The sequence below is a fragment of the Amia ocellicauda genome, chromosome 16 (genome assembly GCF_036373705.1).
Source record: "Amia ocellicauda isolate fAmiCal2 chromosome 16, fAmiCal2.hap1, whole genome shotgun sequence".
NCBI lineage: Eukaryota > Metazoa > Chordata > Actinopteri > Amiiformes > Amiidae > Amia > Amia ocellicauda.
Window position 1 is genome coordinate 2,282,242 of NC_089865.1, and position 24,380 is coordinate 2,306,621.

The 24,380-nt window shown below is 40.5% G+C and overlaps 1 protein-coding gene across 1 annotated transcript in view; it reads right to left on the reverse strand.

The window, feature by feature from the left end:
• Nucleotides 1–12,879: 12,879 nt before the first annotated feature.
• Nucleotides 12,880–24,380, reverse strand: part of col6a3 (collagen, type VI, alpha 3) — a 106,169-nt gene continuing 94,668 nt past the window's right edge. Inside the window, exons 29-44 of the mRNA XM_066688498.1 lie at nucleotides 24,277–24,339; nucleotides 24,011–24,073; nucleotides 23,638–23,670; nucleotides 23,435–23,471; nucleotides 22,370–22,407; nucleotides 21,254–21,754; nucleotides 20,750–20,849; nucleotides 19,960–20,658; nucleotides 19,626–19,728; nucleotides 19,304–19,344; nucleotides 18,923–19,186; nucleotides 18,499–18,579; nucleotides 15,495–15,680; nucleotides 15,319–15,369; nucleotides 13,650–13,820; nucleotides 12,880–13,275 (exon numbers count right to left, since the gene is read on the reverse strand). Coding sequence (XP_066544595.1) covers nucleotides 13,235–13,275; nucleotides 13,650–13,820; nucleotides 15,319–15,369; nucleotides 15,495–15,680; nucleotides 18,499–18,579; nucleotides 18,923–19,186; nucleotides 19,304–19,344; nucleotides 19,626–19,728; nucleotides 19,960–20,658; nucleotides 20,750–20,849; nucleotides 21,254–21,754; nucleotides 22,370–22,407; nucleotides 23,435–23,471; nucleotides 23,638–23,670; nucleotides 24,011–24,073; nucleotides 24,277–24,339 — 2,472 coding nt within the window. The 3' untranslated portion in view covers nucleotides 12,880–13,234. The remainder of the gene's footprint in view (nucleotides 13,276–13,649; nucleotides 13,821–15,318; nucleotides 15,370–15,494; nucleotides 15,681–18,498; nucleotides 18,580–18,922; nucleotides 19,187–19,303; nucleotides 19,345–19,625; nucleotides 19,729–19,959; nucleotides 20,659–20,749; nucleotides 20,850–21,253; nucleotides 21,755–22,369; nucleotides 22,408–23,434; nucleotides 23,472–23,637; nucleotides 23,671–24,010; nucleotides 24,074–24,276; nucleotides 24,340–24,380) is intronic.

The following is a 24,380-nucleotide window of genomic DNA, read 5'->3' on the forward strand; positions in this document are numbered from 1 at the left end:
TTCACTTGCCAGCAGAGCATACTTAATAAACATCTGCATGGTTCCAAAATGGCGTACCTCGGTCCTGCTCACAGGGAATTGGCCTAATATAATGACACTGAAGTGACACGGAAAATTGCTGGGATCCGCAAATCGGACCCATGATAAAAAACAACAGTTACTCAAAGCCATTTTGCAAATCCAAGCAATTCTAGATTGTATATTTGTTCAGTATTACGTTAGTGTCTTTGTGCTGCCTGGGACACGTGACAAGCATGCTCTGGTTGTCCAACAGTGCAGACACGATGCTGGTGTAAAGTGCTCCCAGGGGACGAAAGGTGCTTTAATTGTCCCATATACGCCATAACCTTAAACTTTCTCTAATTTTCAGCTTCAGCTTCTCAGCGCTACTCCTCAGGTGTGCCTCCCTTTTCGGTGTGTTCAACTGCTGCTGATGATGATGATGGTAAAGATGATAGAGTCATCTTGTTTTCAGATTTAACCAGATTTAACCGGTGTGGTGTTATTTTTTATATCTGACAGAAATCGGACCTATTGCAAGATCAGCGTACCCCTTCTTGTATAATATCTTACATGGCTTAATCCTGCCTGTCTTCTCCTCAAGGATGCAATAATATTCACAGTGAGGGAAAAGATTATTTGATCCCCTGCTGTTTTTGTATGTTTGCCCACTGACAAAGAAATGATCAGTGTATAATTGTAATGGTAGGTGTATTTTAACAGTGAGAGACAGAATAACAACAAAAAAATCCAGAAAAACGCATTTCGAAAAAGTTATAAATTGATTTGCATGTTAATGAGGGAAATAAGTATTTGATCCCTTATCAATCAGCAAGATTTCTGGCTCCCAGGTGTCTTTTATACCGGTAACGAGCTGAGACTCTCTTAAAGGGAGTGCTCCTAATCTCAGCTCGTTACCTGTATAAAAGACACCTGTCCACAGAAGCAATCAATCAATCAGATTCCAAACTCTCCACCATGGCCAAGACCAAAGAGCTGTCCAAGGATGTCAGGGACAAGATTGTAGACCTACACAAGGCTGGAATGGGCTACAAGACCATCGCCAAGCAGCTTGGTGAGAAGGTGACAACAGTTGGTGCGATTATTCGCAAATGGAAGAAACACAAAATAACTGTCAGTCTCCCTCGGTCTGGGGCTCCATGCAAGATCTCACCTCGTGGAGTTTCAATGATCATGAGAACGGTGACGAATCAGCCCAGAACTACACGGGAGGATCTTGTTAATGATCTCAAGGCAGCTGGGACCATAGTCACAAGAAAACAATTGGTAACACACTACGCCGTGAAGGACTGAAATCCTGCAGCGCCCGCAAGGTCCCCCTGCTCAAGAAAGCACATGTACAGGCCCATCTGAAGTTAGCCAATGAACATCTGAATGATTCAGAGGAGAACTGGGTGAAAGTGTTGTGGTCAGATGAGACCAAAATCGAGCTCTTTGGCATCAACTCAACTCGCCGTGTTTGGAGGAGGAGGAATGACCCCGAGAACACCATCCCCACCGTCAAACATGGAGGTGGAAACATTATGCTTTGGGGGTGTTTTTCTGCTAAGGGGACAGGACAACTGCACCACATCAAAGGGACGATGGACGGGGCCATGTACCGTCAAATCTTGGGTGAGAACCTCCTTCCCTCAGCCAGGGCATTGAAAATGAGTCGTGGATGGGTATTCCAGCATGACAATGACCCAAAACACACAGCCAAGGCAACAAAGGAGTGGCTCAAGAAGAAGCACATTAAGGTCCTGGAGTGGTCTAGCCAGTCTCCAGACCTTAATCCCATAGAAAATCTGTGGAGGGAGCTGAAGGTTCGAGTTGCCAAACATCAGCCTCGAAACCATAATGACTTGGAGAGGATCTGCAAAGAGGAGTGGGACAAAATCCCTCCTGAGATGTGTGCAAACCTGGTGGCCAACTACAAGAAACGTCTGACCTCTGTGATTGCCAACAAGGGTTTTGCCACCAAGTACTAAGTCGAAGGGGTCAAATACTTATTTCCCTCATTAATATGCATATCAATTTATAACTTTTTTGAAATGCGTTTTTCTGGATTTTTTTGTTGTTATTCTGTCTCTCACTGTTAAAATACACCTACCATTAAAATTATAGACTGATCATTTCTTTGTCAGTGGGCAAACGTACAAAATCAGCAGGGGATCATATACTTTATTCCCTCACTGTAGATACAAGGGGAGGGTAATGTGCAGTTGAACTCGATGATGCCATAGCTTGGCCTTGTATCCCACTACTTGGCTACATGAAGTCTGTAAACTGATATGTTAAATTCTTTGTCCGGTGAACTCAAACTCCTCTTTTCTTCTAAATTGAATCCTTGGGGGATTTCACTCACTTGTCCACATGCCTGTTGAACAACTGTATCTCTGCAGAAAAATACCAGAATCAGCTTTAATGTTGAAAGCGTCTCCATAGTTTCAAACACAGGAGCACCGCTTTGATTCATGAGGTCTTGACTTGCATTCCTGAGAGTCGAACATTTCCCATGATTTTGAACAGCTGGCAAAAGACTAGCTCTTTCCTTGTGTGCTTCAGATCTGTTTATGTCTGAACATTAGCATCCTTTTGTTTAGAGTTCTCAAAAGTGTGGTTCATGCATGTCTCCAAAACTAACCATTAATGAAAATCTTCATATTACACAATGCTTATCTTCAGCCTCAGTGTTAAGACTTTTTTAACTTGTATCTGGAATTTGCAAGTGTTCTAAGCGTTACTATAGAGGTTTGACTCGAGAAACTTGAAACCTACTCTACTTATCAAACCATTTTCTTGAATGAATTTGTTTTCATCAGAGGACCACAATTCATGTATTAGCAGCTCACAATGGCAAGAGTCTCTGGAAGTAATTAATTGAAAACTACCACTCCGCCACTCGCTAAATCAGCAGGGCTGCCACATCAGAAGCAGCTGTCAACGCACCTCTGAAGGACCTGCATCTGGACTAATTGATATTGCCAAGGCCAGTGCCGACATCAGATCTCTAGGGGACGCTCCGTCTCTAAAGAGGATGCTCTTCTGTGTTTCCCTTCAACGCCTCCTGCTCGAACTTGGCGTTCACACAGTGGGAGGTCCAAGGGAATTCTGGGTCTCCTGCCTCCCTTGCAGCTCGGTCCTTGTGGATGCCAACCTGGCCCTGAAACAAGCACCTCGGCTATTCGCCAGGGAATGTCTGGCTCTCTGGGACCTAGGGAGATAAATCTGGATAATTTTTCCACATTGACTCAGTCCCCAGATAAATTAACTCCACAAAGGGGCTCTTCGATGTATATTCCATCAAACCACACTTTATGGCCTCGGTGGAAAGCTGGAAAACTCCAGCATGAATCACACAGTCGGTTTTGCATGCATTCATGAGGCTTCGTGCAGCTGCAGTGTCAGTTGTTTCATAGGACTGAACTCCTCTTTTTCCCAGGATAAAGAAACTCAACCAAAGGGGTTGTGTACCGTACTGACCTCAGGTATACAATATACTTGAGGAGTATCCATCTTTGCAGCTGCTTGTGAACAGTTTTATCTTTATTGAGTGCTGTACAGGATCAGTGTATACATAAGTACAAGTCATTGTATACATGTAGTACAGTAGATAAAGCATTAGAGGAAAACAAATTGGAAAATAAATCTGGAGGTTCAAAGGTTGCCGCCTCTCAAGAGAAAATGTTCGGTAGTCCTGAATTTAGTAAAGCATTCTATGACAAATCTTCCCTAAAATGATGCATAATAAGTTACCAATAGAAAGCTTTTTGTATGGGGAAAAAAGGCATTTCTGAAATGTATTCAAAGTCTTTACCACAGTATTTTCCTCTGGGTCTTTTTAATATAATTGAATGCACAGGCTTTAGATAGACACTTAAATATTATTATTATTATTATTATTATTATTATTATTATTATTATTATTATTATTTACTTATTTATTTATTTATTTCTGGGCAGATGCCCTTATCCATGGTGACTTACAAAATATATGTGCAATACAAAGTGCAAGAATACAGTTCAGTACAAGGCGTCAAACATTGCAAATTCAAATTTACATTATACAAAGCAGTTCAAAGCATAATACATTTTACAAATTCCAGTTTACACAAGTAAATAAAATAAGTGAGGTCATCCTGGAAAGTAAAAGCTAAGTGCTGTCAAGATGTTAGGTCACGATCAAGGGCTGCGGGAAAGGGAGCAAAGGGGAAATCAATAATACAAATATTAGTAATGCAAAAAGCATGATAAAATGTTGTGAAGTGCTGTCTTACAGGAGAGTAAAGGACTAAATGAAGTACTGTCTGAAAAGATGTGTTTTGAGTAAGCGCCGGAAGGAGGTCAGGGACTCTGGTGGGAAAGTCGTTCCACCACTTAGGGGCCAAGGTGGAGTGGCCCCTAAGTGTACAGAACTAAACCACTCCAATGGTAGTGCCACAGTCCCACAGTATTGGCAGTCAGCATCTCCTTGTTGTAACTTGCATCAGAAACCGTCGGAGGTCGTTTATCAATGTTTCAAGCTTCAAATGAAAACTTGCCCCACAATCACAAGGGTATGCAGCCTTCCTGCCTTTTAATTAGGACCATTTCACTTCACTGCTACTAATTTTCGGTGATTAAATATTGTTTATCTGGTTGAGTAAAGGCTTTTTCTACCACTTCTACTTGTGTGGAGTGGTTGAAATTGAAATCAGATGAAAATCAGAATCTCACTGTTTTCAATGCCTTACAGCAGGCCGATGTGATATTTCAACTTAATGGTTACTGTAACACTATTGTTTTATTTATTTTTTTAATCTCCGGAGGCCTTCGTTAAAATGTTGATTTGGGAATATTAATTTAATTTCACAGATTTCTATTTAGCCCTTGTTGATGGTTGATGCACGCCACACTACACAGCCCCCACCAGCAGCGTGACAATCCGGCTATGCTAAAAGTCCAGTCTTCCAGTGCGGGAGATTTTATTCACTCTACCGAATGCAGGGTGATTGCGTTACTGTAACGAGCTCATATACACAATAAACCCCATTATACAAGGCCTTCGTTAAAGCTTTATATTTTTGGAAAAATGTGGCTACAGATTTAAGAGGTATCTAAGTGTTTTTGCCTTAAACAGTGTTTCTTTGTTTGAAGAACTACTGTAATGCTAGTTTTGGATGGCACTTTGCAACCATCCTGCCAACTAAACAAATATTCTTCAGGAAAGGGTAGGCATCAAAGAATATAAGCGATTTCACTGGCAGTGGAATGTGTCCAAATAAGTTTTAATCAACAATTAATCCATCAGTAATGCTTTCTTTATTTTAAACCAGTTTTTTAGGGCGTGGCTTAAATTATTTCAAGTGTTTTATTTGATACCATGATAGGGAAAAAAAGGAAATGATCAGAGTTGCTTTTCTGACAGCGGTTTGGTGAAGAGTATTCTCCTAGTGAAGCTAATTTAAGTTTCTAAAAGCCCCTCGCTTGCAGGGGAGAACTGGACCTACTGACTGTACAGCTCCCACCCACCGGAGCAGAGCGCAGCCGTGGGTGGAAACTGTGTTCACTGCTGTCATTTTTTTATTTCTTATATTTTCCTTTTGATTTCAGTAAATTAGTTCCCGATGCTTGGAATAAAACTAAAGACCCGACCCGTGTTTTATTATGTCAAGTTCAGATTTAAAGCATGTTAAACATCATCTCTGTAAACTTTAACCATTAGTAAAATATAATTACATGGAGCTGTAACTTGTATAGGCACATTACTGTGTTTGGGAATTTGCATTTAATTTTTTAACACATAGGTGAGGTTGTGTGTCATGTTTTATGACATCTAAACCTGAAAGACGTGACAGGCATGGCTAAGCAGGAGAGCCTCTGAGACCCTTGAATATTTCCTGAATATTGAATGGGAAGGCCTGGGCAAAGGGGACAATGCAGTTTTGTTTGAATTTGGCTGCAGCAAGTAACAGGAAGAGGGATTTCATAATGCGCAAAATAAGGATAATCATAAATAAATCGAACTGCAAACATCCAGTCTTTCAGATATGGAAATACTGACCAGACTTGCATTAAAAAAAGGCCCTGTTTTATTCTCCCTTTTTCCCTCACTCCCCCTGATGAATGTGGTCTCACATAACTATTCATGGCTGACTAGAAACTATGCACAATGTACAGATTTTTTTTTTTACTGGTGTCTCCATTCATGTTTGTTAATCATAGCTCAGCCTGTTACTGTATAATTTCAAGAATCAGGGACGGCTGCTGACTTTTATGATGTACAGATACTGGGGGATCCTATTATACCACAAGGAAAATGAAAATTATTATATCAGTCTGTTGCTGTGTGTTGCTGCTAGGAGATGAAACCCATGGTGGACCCTCTTTCTGGCCACAAGATAGGCAATGATAGTTGTGCCTTTTTCGCCAAACTGAGTTTTGCCTGTACTGTATTAAGATCCATCGCTGTGTTTTCAGACCTGTTTAGGAAGCATGCTGTTGAGTTGCTTTATCTGAAATGAGTTTTTTACCAGATGTCCGAGGAATGCGCTGAGATGGAAGTTTTAAACATGGATGCTTGTCTAAAGAATTTTCCTCGAGACCCCTGAGTGCATGTTATATGGGTTGTGTGGGTAGTAAAAGACAACAACCCAAAAAAAAACTGCAGAAGAATGAAATTAAATAAAGAAAAAAAAATACGTGTGTGTATGAATATGTGTGCGTGCATGCATGACATGAGTCATATGAAATTGGAATAAACATCTGCAGGAAAAAAAAATCCCATTACAAAGCCTTCTCTTGCTTCTACTAACAAACAAGCAGCTGTTTCAGCATATTGTGTACAGAGAGAGTTGAGACAATTTGTTAACTCGCAGCCTGTTCCATTCATGTGGGGTTGGTTTGTTTTGGGGCTCACTCTTCTGATACAAACATCTCCAACTGACATATGCTGTGTTTCCTACAACAATATATGTACTGTAGATTTATTTGTAAGAAACAATGGCCTCTTCTTCCACAATGGGGAAGTTTGTTTATACAACTAGGCTCTGCAATGTTTCCACTTCATCTTCCCATCTTCTTGTGACCTTCAGTCTTGGCCTCTTAGGAGGACTCTAGCTGTTCAGAGATGTTCTCAAAAGAAAACAGTCAAAGTTTAACACATACACACACAAAAGGAATAATGCATGAGTCCCTGTTGAAATTAAATCAATTTTATATTTTGACAATCAAAGGACTGTAATTAATGCCTTAATTTCTTCTTTATCTTTTGGCAAGAGTTGCATTCCGTCCAAAATCCACAAAACCTTTTATTTAGTTGTTTTTCTTACCAAATGGAAAAGTGTGTCTCCTTTCCAACAATAAAAAATGGAATCAGCCAATAAAGATCTGGAAGATTGATGTGACTCTTTAAAACCTCATTGTGTTATTTTCGTATTAGGAGAAAACATCTTGATAAATGTGTTATGAATATGGCCCGGTGACCTGGTGAATGGAGCATAAATCTACCGTTTCCACTTACCTTTCATCAGCGCCTTGGCGGCAAGTGAGCAAATCAGTATTTCATTGAGTGCAGCAGCAATTGAAGTCGTTCGATATTTTTTTAATACGTCAGAGCTGATTTTTAATCAGCCAGGAAGAATTTGGTAATCATACTGCCATATAACAAAAGACAAAAACAAACAAAGAAACACACATGCAGACAGGTACACATCATTTAGTTCACATCATTACGCGTTCAGTTTTCTGCTCCGACTCGATGACTGACAGTATTATGACACATGAAATGGTATCGTCCAGATAGATGCTTTGCATAAGTAATGGTGCTGTCAGAGCTAATGTAAGCATAGTTAAACAAAAGTGTTTCTTACACGATGTGTCCAAATGCTGGAAAGCTCAAATGTTTGTCCATACTTCTGTGTGAAACCTGGCATGTTTGTTTTAAGCAAAGTCATAAACGGACCAGGCACAATTATTAATTGAATGGCATATTCAGTGGAGAGGTTGGGGATGAATTGGGGTAGGCTTCAAAGATATATTTTTTGGGGGAATTACTAGCCAAAGATATTTTCTGTTATGACACAGAGTACAATGGAAGCCTAGCTGTTGTTTCCCCAACAACTGCTGCTATTGACATGGTAATCTTCTGTGTTATTGTGTTGAGATTAATCAAAGCGATGGTTTACCTAATTGCACACAGAAGGTATAAGCCCATGGGCTGCCAAAGTCCATGTTAAATGATTGTAACACCATCCATAAACTATTATGTTATCGTCTGAGTTGTCCTGACTGAACCAATTTTACAATTATGACACGCATTACCAACAATGCAATTAATCAATATTTTTGGACCACTACTGCTTTGTTTTTGGTCTTCAGTGATGCTGTCAGTGAAACGTGCTCTGCAGGCAATTACTGGAGAGCGGCTTGATTTGATCTAGATGATGAAATTGCTGTAAGCAGAGGAGCATTTATTATATGGGGTGTTTGCAAAGGTTAGATTTAGGAGCAATAAAAAGTAAAGGGGACAAGGTATTCAGTACAATCCAGATTAAGTGTTCGGAAGAAAGAGTTCCTAGGAAGAGCAGGAGATAACCTACTGTCCCACGCTGTGTGTTTTGGCTTGAGCCTAGATGCTTATCATGTGAGTGGGCCAGACAGACCTGGATTGCGTTTTACTCGTTTGTGTCTCGCCAAGACCCTGCGTAACCCACACATTTGCGCTTCTCATTAGCTCAGCACCTGGCTCACCCATCCCCATAGATAATACTCTTAACTATTTGCCTTTTTCTGTCCGAGGCAGAGCTCTAAGAAAAACGTGTGCGCAACACAAACCTATTTCATTATTCAGGTTTTTGCTTTATTTAAAAAAGGTAGAAGTCTCAAGTATTTAATATATATTATTTTCTTATTAACTTACAAAAAACAGCCTCTTGCACCCATGTCCCTTCCAGAGACAACAAACATCCATCCCTGTCTGCAAGACATTTCATGTAAGACGTCACATGATTATTTTTTTTCTTTAGAAAGCATTTGGATTTCTGCAGGGAATGGGGAGTCATATTTAATTGATACAATGTTCAGCTGATGAACCAGGGAAATATTAGACCAGAAACAACTTTTTTCTTTCTTTATTTAGTATCCCTAACTCATACAAAAGTTAACCAGAAAAAAAGGCAAGAGTCATAGAATTGTTCTTCAGTGCAAGAGTAAAATCGTGATCTTGAATGGCTTAGGTATGTGAAAAACTACATGGTGTTGATTATGTATGTTGATTAATGGGGTGTTGTGGAAGAACATAAAGCAGCCCAGTGACACTATAATAAACACTAGCAGAACCGGGCGTTCGTGCAGCTGCTCCTCACAGGACTCGTGCAGCTGTTCACTGGGACCTCTGTGCTGTCTCTGCACATCACTTGAGCTGGGCACAAATACCAGTCTATACAGATGTTTAGTTTAACAGATTTGGAAATAGACAACCCATCTACATTAAACTGTCTCAATATACTTCCAGGAGCCAGAATATTTGAAGTGGTGTGTTAAAGGGCCTTTTATTTCCAAATCTTTCAAGAATAAACACAAACGTGTATATGCAGGTTTTTCACGCTGTAATGAAACAGTTTTGGCTCCTTACAATGTTATTTAGGCTCTAAAAAAATGGAAGCATTAGAGATGATTTGTAATATGTTATGTCCTGGAAAATTGTATAAATTTACTTAAGTTGGCCTTATTGACCCCTTACAGCATTTTTTCCCAAATAAAAGAGAGCTCAATTATAAATCAACCAATGCTTTCAAAGAGCCGAGAATATTCGACATTAATTAGAATGTAATTGAAAATAATTACAGTTAAACACATCTTTGCACTTCTCATTATATGTATACATTTAAATGTGTGTGGAGGTACTGTTCAGGATTTTACATTTACAAAGAGACTTTTCTTCTTCCACAGCTAAGCGGCAAAATGAAGATATCCACTCCGTAATTGTCCAGTAATTCCATGTGATCATGGGAGTGGGTCACTTACAGTTCACAGCAAAGTTATTTCTGATTGTTTTGGAAGTGTCACCATGGAAATTAATTTAAAAGAAATATGGGATACACTCTAATTCCCAGATCCAAAAGCCTTTATTTACGATCTGGCTTTGCTTTTCTTTTTTCTTTTTTAATCCTTCCCAGCTAGTTTCCATTGAGACGCTATTGGGATCTTGACTTAAAAGCGAAGGCAGAGAGTGAACATCTGCACTGGCGCAGCCTTCGCAGTGTTTGACAGAGTGGGACCTCGACTTCTCAGCGTGTAAATCAAGGCGCATCTGCGGTGCAGCGAAGATCACAACGTCTGGCGTCTGTCCACACTGCATCGGAAGCCAGCATCAGGCCAATCTGCTTATAAAAAAACAATCCTATCCTTCTCATCCTTCGACCAGTTTAATTATGGCCCTGATTTAAATCTGAACGTGGCTCCTAACGTGATTAACGTGTTCACGACCGCATTCTCCGGCGGCCGCGTCGCTGAGACTCCGTGATGACAAGAACACCAGAGATCAGAAAAGATCTTGCTGCTGTTCATGTCACTCACAGACAGCGTGCAGGAGGTCTGCCAAGATCTGCCATGAAGTTAGCATCCTCCTTCAGCAACAGTGTCCCATGTTAAACCTCGTACATACGTACAACCTGGCACCCGAATCGGAGGGTGGCTCATGAATTGAGTTATTTGCCGTATCTCAAGGGTGCACATGGTCACGTGCAGGAATGGAGGTGGTTCGAGGTCAGGGTGTGCTGTGAGGAATGATTCTGCCATTTCTGCTTCCTCCCCGTGTGGTGAGTGTGAGAATGTCTTGTTTGTTCATTCTTTATCACTGGGGGGGATCGTATCCAGTGCTAAATTTCATAAAACATAATCGTTCTGCTTTGTTGCAGTGTATCAACAGACAGAAACAGCTGGGAAGCGGAAACCATGGTTGTCGGAGTTCACCAGGTGGAGGTACTTTAGCCGTCCAGGGCTTAATTCCAACTGTTCCTTTCATTATGAAATTGCACCTAATAAACCTCCATCCAAGCCCTAAACTACATAATTGCGCCAATCAGTCCTATTCTGTACTAAGCCTGAAGCAGTTTGCTAGCTTTGACTCAAAACCATCATTGTTTGTGTGTCTGTGTGCGTGTGTGCGTGTGTGTGTGTGTGCGTGTGCGTGTGTGCGTGTGCGTGTGTGTGTGTGTGTGTGTCCTCCGCTTTCTAGAAGTGTGCTCTCGCCCTTTAGGAAATGGTCCACAGCCGGGCACGGTGGCTCACAGGTGAATTTCACTCGGCTGTTTTAACTGTGTTACAACAGGTAGCTCAGGAACGTACCGTTAAATGTAAGTGTTAAATGGCATGACACCTGTGTTTATGAATCAAGACTTTAATGGCGTTGTTCTTCATCAAGCGGTCTCGGATAATAGCTGAGAGCTGGCGAGAGCTGTTGAGAGCAAACACACTTTAATGCAGTGGTTCCCAATCCTGGGGACCCAGATTCCTGCAGGTTTTTGACCCACCCCAGAAATATATTGCTTTAATTTCTAAAATGTGGATACCTAATTTACTTTTATATTCAGCCTGATGTCTCCAATGGTTTACAATTCTTAATAAGCTCTGATTAGGGAAATTATTAGTAGAATTAAGGAATTGAAATACCAAAAACCAGCAGGACATTGGTTGCCAGGACCAGAATTGTACATATTCATGTTTAAAAAGTCATTCTGCATTGTAGTACCAAGCCTCTTTTATTATTATTATTATTATTATTATTATTATTATTATTATTATTATTATTATTATTATTATTATTATTATTATTATTTTAGCAGTGTTATGTCCATGGAGTGTGGCTGCCCTGGTCTTCATCACATCTATATATCCATCTACTCTCTCATGTGAATGTTTTAATTTTTCTTTCCTCTGAGTGAGTGCCACGCGGCAGCTCTCTCTCTCTCCGTCTCTGTGAGGATGTGTTCCATGTGTGCCGACTCCCGGCGCAGTCCTGGCTGACATTTTCCAGTATTAGGATATAAGGCTCACTTCCATAAAAGGCCCTTAGTCTCTCACTGCAAGATGATTCATTCTTCTATTGAAAAACACATTTGTCCATTCTTTTATACCATTTTCAGCCAACTTTTTTTTTTCTAAAGACCACATGATTGCTAATTTGTTTCTCATGGTAATGAGAATTATGCTTTTCACATAAGGATCCACAGGCACTCCTGCAGATTTGGCTTCAGTGTAGTTACCAGAATAACCTTGATTAGCTATGAAAATGTGTCTTATTTGTGTTTTGTCCTGGCCACGAGAGCTATAGAATTATAATTTTATTATAGCCAGAGACAATGCTAAAGTAGTGATTAAAATGTTACTTGTGTTAGCACTCAAGATCAATCAGGTTTAAAGCACACACCTCCACACATTTGTTTTTATTAGAAAGTCTAATTTTTATTTTCCCAAAAATAAAATAAAAAACAACAACAAACAAACCCCCCTCCCAAAAAAAACCCCAAGTACATTCTATAATTAGGAACTGGAACTTCTGTTTGAAGCATTGGTCCCAGAAGTGCATTAATTATACATCGGCCTATCTCTTAATATTGAACAGGGTGATTGGCATCATATACATACTATCAGATAAAGGTGTACTGCAAACACAAATTCAGAAACTCTAACGAACATAAGTCTGTACGGTGATAAGTGAAATCCTAAAGCTTGGGGCAGCTTCATGTGTCTAAACTAATATCCTATATTTTGAGAAAGTAACAGACTTTTGTATGCATGTTGTGATTATACAGAATCATTTACTAGCTTTGAACTGCTCTTCCTGAAACTGGAGATACGTTTTAGCTTTTTTGTGGTTTCTGTTTCACCAAGATATTCATACAAATACGTTTATTAATGATAAAAATGTACTTCATGAATGAAAAACAACGACAAAAAAATCAAATAAAAAAAAACAAAACATTAACAATGTGTAAATGTTCCAGAAGGTTTACAATACATACTGGACAAATTTAGCAACCTCATCAACAAACACGTATAGCACCAGTATGAAAAATCATGCCGCAATTCATTTTGTTTTCTTCTTAGAAAAAAAAAGACTTCAAGATTTTCTTAGGGTCAAACTTCTTGGCAGGAACAGTGCAGGCATTGGTTTGACTTTAGTTTCTAGTTGGTCGTGGTTTTCTCCGGATCACCTCAGAGGTAAAAGTTGATTTCTCCTCAATTTCCTTTATGTTCCAATGGCTGTCATGACACTTGGTGTGACTGATGCTGAAAACAGAGGGGGAGAGCAATCAGTAATGGCAAGATGGCAGATTTTTTTAAATCTGAAAACTCAGGTTGGGATCACCCGCTGTCTTTCTGCAAAACTGACATCAGACTCCAAAATCATCACATCCGTTGTCCTCTGGGTTTTGGTAATTGAAAACGAACGACACAATGCAATGACATCTGCACCAAGCCTGTCCTTATTAGTTTTCTCTTTGAATATTTAAATATCTAAATAAACAAGCAAGCAAGCAGACATAAACATCTTGATGCTTGGCCAAACCCCCTCACCCGCCGCGTGCAGCTGTTTCAACATGCATCGCAACCACGAGTTACAGCACGCCAGCCTTGTAGAGGGAGCTGTGAAAGCATCTCACCTGAAGCGCAGTTCTTCTCACAATCCTCTTGGGTATCGAACCGGTTGGCGTTTCCTCCACAGCCTCCGTACCAGAAACGCGTGCAGCTCTTAGAGGGGAAATCGTAGTGCCACTTCAGGACGAACTTCGTACACGTGCCCTCCTCCTTCTGCAGCTTGCAGACATCAGCCACTGTGGAGACACCGGGACGACAGAGGGATCATATCAAAGTCTTGGCGGCACGCAGGCCCGAACTACATCGAAACGTCTACCCAACGGTCTGGCACAAAAGACCAAGTACTTCATGGCAAGTGACCTTTGCGGAGTAGTAGAACAACAATTTGACAAGCGTGTAAAGTGTGTTGCAGGAGTACGACCTCGCATTTTATGTGAGTACGTAATCATACAGCTACACGTGTTCAGTGGGTGTCTGTTGGACACATTTAATTCTTTTTTTTTTTCTCTAGTCGCTGGTAATACTAACATCAGTAAGAGAATGGACTGTGATTCCCAGGCCAGATCAAACAAATGCATGGCTTATCTCACACAGGACATCGAGATGTGCCCATTTCTACATAAGAGACTCTGAGGGGTACCCACATGAATCCTCGATATTCTGTTCTCCTTCAAACATCCTGTATTTCATCTTGAATCTCAAAAAGCAAACCCTTGAAACAGAAAATCTTGAATCCTTTAAGAGCCTCTATTGATTGCTTTGGCCTCGTGTGGCACATCAGTCGGTCTTGCTGTGTTGCACTTTGAGAATAAACCCCTTGCTTTCCAGACCCTGTACATGCTGTTGTTCCACACACCACTGTTTGTCACGGAATCCAATGACTTCATATCTGGAAATTGTTTGTACAACTACAAAGCTTTCTTTCCTTTTTTTTATTGAGACCAGATTCTTTAAAATGCTTTTGAATCAGATCTCATAAATATTTAGTGGACCCGTTTACTTTAAACAAAACGATAAGAAAATCGAAAACCTGACCATACACGCAGTCTATGACATTTCAGTTGTTGTTCACTGTTTAGCTTCACATCGGCCAACAAGCTTTATTTCATGTCAACATGTACTGGTGGTTTGGCATGTTTCTTGTGGAAGATACATCGGGTTCATTAGCACCACTGGCTGTATTTCTCTTCTAAATATACTCTTTTCTAATACTGAGGATGTTTCTCAGTCATCTGAGTTTCATTTGTAACCTGAATGGAAAACAGTCTGGTTTGTACCACATGAATTGGAAAAAAAAAGTATTGTCTGTTTATTCCTTTGCCAGACACATTACTCTGTGGAAGTGGTCGTCTTTTTATGTTCCCTTAGCAAGTGGTAATGAGCAGATAATTCAGTCTTTGGTTGAACCTCCACAGACCTACAGATTTGTTTTTATTAACTCACATATTTCATTTAGATTTTGGTGCCACAATTCATTTAAATGTATTACATATGCTAGTACAAACTAGCAATATTCCAAAGGAGGCATCAACAACTTAAATACAAGAATTCCTGCATAATTAGCAGCACTACAGATACATGGTATTTCATTTAATTGGGAATGTCATGTTGCATGCCAGGTACAGCAAACGTCATTGGCAGGATGGTGCAGCAGTTGGTCTGATAACCTTTAAGCTGTATGTCTTGCATGCTGATGCTCGTCAAAGCTCAAGTTAAAAAGCGATTTTGATTTACCTGGCAGTGACAATTCCTCCACCTTCTGCGGCATCCTTATCTCTGATGCTGCTAAAAAGAAGTTGTTGTTTAGTCTTCACAGTTGACACAGATCTTGACTCTAAATCGAGTGTGTGATTTCTTAAATTAAAAAGGTGCGAGGCAAAAGAGTTGTACAGCCATTCACGAGTACTTACATGGTTTCAAGCAGCGGTTATTGCACTGGGCTTCAGTCTCGAACCTATTGGCATTGCCTCCACACCCACCATACCAGAACCGTCTACAGATCCCACTTTGCGAGTGGAAGAACCACATAGCCTGATAGTCTTTGCACGGCATTCCGAAGTCAAAATCGAGAGCGCATGGATCTGTTTGCTCGTTAGCTAAAACATGCAAGAACAATACTCGTTATGGAGGATGGAGGGGGAGAGAAAACATGACAATTTAAAAAGTAAATAAAAGCAGTACTCTGTAGAAATCAGGGCATGATTTCAAAACTTGTTGAGTGCCATGAACAGTTTCACAACGTAAAAAATTATAAAGGTTTTCAGATACCAATAAAAAAATTATGTGGAATTGTACTGTGGAAATTTAGGCTCATTCCCAAATAGTAAAAGACTGGTGGGTCCTGCAGACATTGGCCTCAAATATTATTCTCTGGGAGTGGAGGATTGGATATTCAAACATTCAAATTCATGTCCGGATCAAGAGATAGAGAAGCCCCCACACGGGGAAGTAAGGCACCACCGAGACTGAGACCTGATTGTGTCTGTGCCTCTGAAAACCATCCCCAGTTTGGATGATCTTTACTGTACAATGGCAATCAACTTAAGATGTGAAATCTGGAATGTTAATATTAGTATCTGAGTGCTGAAAATGCAATTCTTTGTCTCATAAAAGTCTCCTCTGCCTCATGCAAAGAACATTCATGTCTGCATACAAAACTTTTCCATAAAACCTCGTACTTGACAAACCTGAGCCATAAAGAACTTCTCTAGAACTAATGCGTCTTCGAGAGCATGCATTTCATTCAAGGCCATCCTACTGCGTAAATACATGCTCTGAGATATCAGCCGAAATAGAGAAGCTATAAAACACTTTCTGTACATCTATAGCATACATTTCATACAGAGTAGATTCATGCATCGATCTCTTCAATGCATATACAGGGTATAGCACTTGCTTGTCTTGCAAATTGTGCAAAGGTTCAAATACACGGCTCTGATGCTACTGCCATGGACCCTGGTGTAGCAAGAAGCTGGGTCTTACTTCCTTGGTGGGCATATTAAACTTTTAACAGGGTGGGCAGTGGAGCCAGATTATTCTAGTTGCTATGCTGTGTCCTGTGTAGGATTTGCACACAGCGGGGATGAAGCCAGAGGAGCCGCCAACACCCCGGTGTCTCTGCCAGGACCCTGACGGGAATGTGTGGTCTTTGAAGGGAGGGAGAATCACGGCAGATTCCTATCGCTGGCCAAGAACCACCTGCCAGTTTCAAGGCGCACCTGTGTCAAAACCGCTAACTAGAAATCTGCAGCACCGTTTTTCATTTATGGCTCAGGCTAGCTGATCTCTGCACCGCTTGTATGATAAGAGACACAACTCTAATGTTTTTGATGGAGAAAAACTAAATGGTAACACATTCATTGCTGCACTAAAAACAAAACAAAAAGTCTACTGTGCCTTTCTACCGCACATGTTTCATACGGGTCTAAGTTTAATCACGTTCAAAGGATAATTAATGACCTCATGAACAAAAGGTTGTAATTTGTCAAAACAAATAGACCGAATCAGTCTGTGACCTGACAAGGGTGTAATCTGAATGATCTCACTGCACTGATATGTCTACCTTTCGTTGGACTCTCCGTTCCATTTACATAATGAAAACAATGTGACATATGGTGCATAAATCTCCATTAATGAAAAAAAACTAAACTTTGTGGATTTTAAATTTAAATAAAAAGTTGAATAAAAGAGTGGACCCATTGTATGGGATATCTCTGCTGACACTGCAGTGAAATGTTCCCTTTCGATCATTCAAGAAATGTGATTTCCCCTTTTTAAAGCAAAAGACAGGTACACATGGATTTGTCTAACTGTGTGATGAACATGCTGCGGCCAGTCAAGTTTGTGGTATTTATCATTGTTTCTTTTCTTTCATTTCAGAACATTGTATTCTGCTACAGCAGGATGTCTTGCTTAAGAAAAATATTTAAAGTCATATTAACAGAAATATAATCTGTCCCCTAAGACCACAAAATCTCCTAGCAGGGTTTCTGGCAGAGAGAGCAAAATGAACAAGAACAATTTAATAAAATAAAAATGGATAATTGATCACAGCTTTTCAGAAGTCAGAAAGTGTAAGTTTCTTTAAAATTGTGGAGTTAAAAGCTATCTTACGTTTGGAAAGAATCCCTATAACAACATAAGGGAGGGACATTTTCCATTAATTTTGGTGGAATTCATGACATGGAAATCCATCCAGGGATTTGTGATTCATCGAAAGGTGACATTAGAAATGGTCCACTAAGAAACCAGAAGAAGCACATAAAATGTGTGGGAAAGTTATTTTTGTCCTGATATGCATTTGTCCCTTCCCCCCCAACCCCCCCCCCCCCCCCCCCAAGATGCATGTCCATAAATAGTAATGCTTTGCTACATGTTGTATATATTGTTACTGGTTGATTTGATTTAAGTCATTCATTTCACTCCACATCTGCAGAAAGTCAGTTTCACGGTTTCACAGATAAAATCGAAGGGTTCTGTGTGAAAGCCACAAAAGTTTGAAGGTTCACACGTATGGTGAATAAAATGGGTTAGTCCCAATGGCTGAATTCTGTCTTTGACTGTGTGTAAGTCAGTCAGAGGAAAATTGCAGTGAAGGCATTTTGCGTATTTATAGCTTCTGAGTGCCAGCTGTAATTGGCTGTTAAGACCATAGTGGACCAATTATATCCAGCCCCCTGTAAACACTCATTAGCACCTGGCCCAGTGTGTTAAGGACTGAGGAACACAGAGAACTATGTCTTATTTTATATACTGCTTATGTAAAAGGTGGGTTTAATTTGTTCAAGATTTCTCACTGGAAGACTTTCCTTCCCTGTAATTAAAATGCTGGGTGATGTCTGAAATTGGTTGTGGAAGTTGAGAATAAGAACAATGCTACCACTTTGGCTAATAAGTCAGGCCATCGTCACTGACCTATCTCTGGTTTATCCAAGGGCTCTGTTGGCACAATCACTGATGCCTGGGCGGGGGCTGTTAATTTCTTCTCTGCATCTTCTGTCAAGACAAAGAAGGAAAGGATTGTAGAGGCCAGAGTGTAATACCTGTGGTTTTAGTATATGAGAAAATAATTGTAATTCGTTTTTCACAATTAACGTGTGTTGATTAACGCTGTTAACATGATACTTGGATACATTGGGATGCAAAACCCTGTCTCCGTTATAACAATCTGTCTATGGTGAAGGCAGGATGGAGCAATAAACACAGCCATTTGAGAGGCAGAACACTGCTGACACATTTTCAAGTTTATCCAATTCCAGCTGCTAGTACATGTACAGAGAGTATTTGTCGCCAACCCAGTTTGAAAATAAAATAAATACTCTTTAATTTGGTAACTCACTGGTTGTGATGATTCCTTTGTATGTAACCTTGACCTGGGTCTGGATGTATCCAATAACGACGACGTGGTACTGCTGTGAACTCTTCAGGCCCTCGATGAAGAGCTCATTGCCGGTCACGTTCTTCCTCAGCACAGGGGAGTGGTCGCTCAGCTTGGACACAATCACCTCAAAGTGGTAATTGAGCTTTGCGTCCGGGCTGATCCAGCGCAGCATGATGCTGTTCGCTGTGAGGTTTGTGACATGCAACTCCCCTGCATCGGGATCTAGAGCAAAAACAAACAAATACAATTTAAAAAAACTAACCAAAAAAAATAAAAATAAAGAAAATATCCTGTAATGTATAGTGGTCCTGGTAAAGGCGTAGTAAATCAACAACCTACCTTTGTGTTTCTCTGTGTGAACGGGCTGGTTTACGTGTTTCCTGAATGGAATGAAAGTGACAAGACTCAGGACATAAGTAAAGATTGACAGTTGCGGTAAAGTCCACCTGATACTATAAAAAAGAGGATCAAAGGACTTCAGAGACAATCAGTCCATATACAGTGGAGAATGATGTGGCCTTAGGAGTCTGACATTTGAAATACAAGGACAATAACAGTGAAACAAACTTTTCATGCTTATGATAGGAAACCAAGACAAACGAAGACATTGTACTATAGAAGGGTTTTCTGAACTGTAAACAGCTTTTGTCTCAATACATACGCTTGCTTGTGTGAATGCTTGAAAGGAACTTTCCAAGGTTGGTCGCTTTGGAACCAGTCGCAGTTCTTCAGCTCGTCGGGAGACATGTAGAAGGCATTTTCAACTGCGTTAAAACAGATAATAACAGTAAAACAATTTGCAGTAAGATGCGATTTGCAAGCACAACATTCAATTCTCAGAACATATCAGATAAGAAGAAGAAAACTAATCCAAATGAGGCAAAGACTGCAAACCTGCATGCCATATGTAGATAATGTAGTTGAATATAATCAACCCAACAGTACAGTAAAAAGAACAGTGCAATGCGACAAATAAAATTTCAGTAAGCACATACTGCTGACGTATTTTGGCAGCAAGCGTCCGAAGCGCTGAATGTTCTCGTTGTAGAACTCCCCCGGCTTCTCAATCCGCTTGAAGAAGACATTGGTTGGTTCACTGGCCATCCTGGCTAAGATGCGGCTATCTGTGATGCCCACATTTTCCCCAATGGCCAGGACCACCAGGAAGTAGCCCTTGCACTTGGCCTCCACGGCGAGCCTCAGCAGGCGCTGCTCCTCCTGCTCCAACACGGGGCCCGTCGCCATCAGCACGATGACCTTCAGGTCACGGGGGTGCGGCGCTTTCTCAAAGATGTGCTCAATGGTGTACTCCACGGCACTGCCCAGGGCCCGCACTCCTTCCAGCTGCGGCATCTTGTTGGAAAGGAAGTTCTGGAGGTCTTCTTTGGAATGATGGTCAGTCAGGCTGATGTCTACTTGGACAGGAAGACTGGTGCTGTTGTGTTCGAACTCATAGGTAGCATGTTGCACCACTGCCACTCTGGCATGGTGGATCGACGTCTTGGGGTCCGAGGTGATTTCCAGATGGTCGATGATGTGGGAGATGTACCTCTTCATCTCCACAAACATATTGGTCTTAGTGGTCTGGGAGCTGTCCATGATGAATGCGATGTCGATGTCAACGTCAGTGGTGGATGACCTCTTGTCCCTTGTCACAGTGGAAGTGACAAATCGGCACTTAGGGTTGCAGAAATCTGAACAGAAAGAAGAACAAAAATTCACCTTTCAAAGCACGCATGGGTTTTACTTATAAATGTTTTCAAGAGTACTTTCCAATATTCTTACCCAAACAGACATGGCAGTCAATAACGTCTTGAATCGTTGTTTTTAATTGTGCTTCTGCAGATGGGAGAGTCATGACTTGCACCAGCCCAGTTCTGTTAATCTGAAGTGGAGGAACAAAACATATTCATTGAAAACAGGCCGGCCTGCGACAACCGCATACGTAATTATTTAAAAACTCTGTACTTCATTAAGATGGTGGTTAGGAGAGCAAATGGGAGTTAACAGAAAGTACACAGTTATTTCAAACATTTTTCTATTTTAAATTAAAGCACAACACCAGGACCTAAGTGCATGGAATGAAAAGCACAGTGGCCATAGTTTATTGGTTGACTATCATTAGACTAGTATGAAAACTATAATACAATGCATTTTTTTGAAATAGGAAATTAGAACCTTTCAAACTACTAAAAAGGAGCAATCTGTAAGCAACAGAGAGCTCTTGTCTTTAGCATTTAATGGCTTCTTCATACACCCCCAGATATTTCCCCTCTACAGTTGATGCACCTGCATAGCCTGGTTCAGAACCCTGTCGTCCCGATTGGTGAGGAACACAGAGGAGATCCCCGACTCGAAGAGCGTCAAAGCGGCGGCGTTGAGACCAGGCGAGGCCTTGGTGGGCCCGTTGCTGAAAAAGACGGCCACCTTCCTCATCAGGAAGCCGCTGCGGACGCGCTTGAATGTGTTCTTGACCATGAAGTTAATCACGTTCTCGATGCTGCGCTGCTTCCTGGTCTGCTGGATCGGTAGCCCCTCTACTTGCTCGATCAGTTTCTTCTTCTTCAGCCCGTCGGCAAAGCGGATCTCCGTTGTCACGTCGCTGTTGTACATCAGCAGGGCCACACGTGCCCCCCGCGGGCAGTTGCTCTCGGTGATGGTGAGGTTGCTTATGATTCTCAGGAGCGCGTCCTTCATGCGGCCGAATGCTTGCCGATTAACGTCCTCTGAGGTGTCGATGGCGAAAGCCAGCTCGGTGGGATACAAGGGGCATTCCTGACTCCCTGGAAAACAAGGCACCACAGAGTGTCAGAATGAATTTCTCTTGTTGAAATTAAGAAACCATTTACCAAGTCTATCATAAATGCAGGTCAAGCAGCGCATTTAACATTAAATAATCAAGATGGATTTGCTTGGATGTTTTTTTGGCAGAGCGCAATGCCTTCAGCAACCATTTTGATCTGGCATTGCAACTTTTGGAAACATTACTTTGTTGCAACATGGAAATGGCTTCATGCCAACTGGTGTTATATAAGATCTCTCAGAAACAATGGGCCAGTCAGCCCCTTTGATAGCTGCAGATAATTGATTTTTTGTATATACTTCCATTTATATAAGCCCTTCCCATGGTCACAAATCACTGGGAACTGGTCGTTTGCAATGCAGAGTTCCCCCAGTTTTTCAGTAAAACAATATTTTAGCAATCCTGAAGCCTCGATAAGAGGCCTAGGCCTTTTTAGTAATGTGGAAAGGACACCACACTGCAGTGCAGGAGACTGGGGTTCGAGTCTCGTCGTAACCGGAATTCCCAGGATGCTACAATATTTCACTTGCTTCAGCTGGACACTTCTGTGCATTTCAATAACTTGGTTTCAATACTATTATGCTTCCAATTTAATGATTTCGATGCATATTAAACATTCCCGACTTACCATAGCAGCAGGCTGTAAAAAGAGAACGGGGAGAAAAGAGTGTCAGTTTCTTGTTATAGAAAGTAAGTTTATATACAGAATTGTCATGAATGATAAATGGGAATAGTACATTTAGCAATGTATGTGATTATTAGTGTTTATAAATATCACATGAACTTTACTTGGTAGACCTTAATATCATGATTTATATTATAATCAATGTTAAGATTATATTATGTTACACCTTATATTACAACATGTCTTAACATTCACTAACATGCAACGTTCTGCATACACACAGTAATAAAGGGGTAATAAAAACACTAAAAGCATTCATCTACACATTATAGTCAGTAAAATGAAGATATATATATCTTAAAAACATATGAGGTTAACAACGTTTAAGGACTTTCTTACAATGTGATAAAAGCCTTTATTTAATACGCGTTCTAAGGAAACAAAATATGAATCTTGCTAATCCGAGTTTCCATTGCCAAGGGAGGTCATAAACGAAGTGTGTGTTTTGATATATTTACATTGTAGTTCTAATTAAAGAAAGCATGCTTTTAATTAAAAAAATATATATTTTCTGCCAGGGCCAAAGTTTAATATCTTCCAACGCCACATGTAACTTAATCTTCAACTGTCCAATAGTATCCAATCGTGGGTGTAGGTGCTCAGTGTTGAGCTGTTCACTAATCTCCACATTGGCTCCAGAACTACACAAGCTGCTACCTATGTGCTACTGTGGAGCAACAAAACCCTTACTCTGCCCTGTTGAATTACTTTTCTTTGTGGGTTTTTTCTTTTGGAGTGGAAAAATTGCATATTTCACCAAAATTTTTTAATTTAAATTGTATTTTTTTTTAATCAATTTTACCCCACCCCCAGTATGCATTTATTTTATTATCAAACATTTCACTTTAATTATCTCTTCAATTGTTGAATCAACACACACAATTTGGCAATTCAGGTTCCTTGGACGAATACAGAGATAATCTGATCACAATGAAATGATATGTGTGTGCATAACAGATTAGTAAATACAAGCATAACTTACGGCAGCCATCTCTAATTTTCTTGACAAGCTCGCATTTCTGAAAGGACAATTGACAGTATTGACAATTTCACACAGAAGCAGAAGCAGATTTGGGGTAGCACACCAACATTTTAACCATTCAACAATATATAATAACACATTTTAATTCCTGCTTATTCTGTTCTTCAATTTTACTTAATTCCCAAAAAGGGTAGCTCACATACCTCAGGGTAAGGTCCAGGTTTTCCTTTATCTCCCTGTAAAAACAGACAACAAAAACTCATCACTGTGCCTGGCCTGCTGAATTCCCATGCACAGACCATGAAAAATAAAGAAAATGCACTGAATGTTGAAGAGGGGCATATCTGACAACAGACTTGTGAGAAACCGCTGACGATGATGACAATTAAATATATCAGCTCCCAGGAGCCAGAGAAAAGGGCCAAAATAAATAAAATCACATTATCACTGACCACATGTATTTTTCCAAGGCCAGCCCACAGTGTACTATTGCCTCAGAAATGCAAAGGCAATAACTCACCCAGCTCATCTAAATACCCCTTATACCTCGGCATCACTCTAAATATAATCTCTTACCTTAGGTCCGTAGTGTCCTATATCTCCTTTCTGTCCAGGTTCACCAATATTACCAGCATTACCCTGAAAGAAAATATCAGGAACTTTAAAGACTTATTTAAAGACAATCCTCATCCAGATATCTGGTAAGTCAACATGGTGTCCTAGCTGTTTTTAAATGAAAAATCTCGTTCCAGCATCATCAATATACTGTCACTAATAAGACATGATACAATAGTAAACTCTAATAGTAAGGAATATTCCGCCTGCTCCCTTGTGGCACTCACCCTCTGTCCACGATTTCCCTTCATGCCAGGAGATCCTTTCGAACCCAGATCACCAGAGGCCCCCTGTTAATGAAGCAAAGGCCAGATGTGAGTGTGGCCAGCAC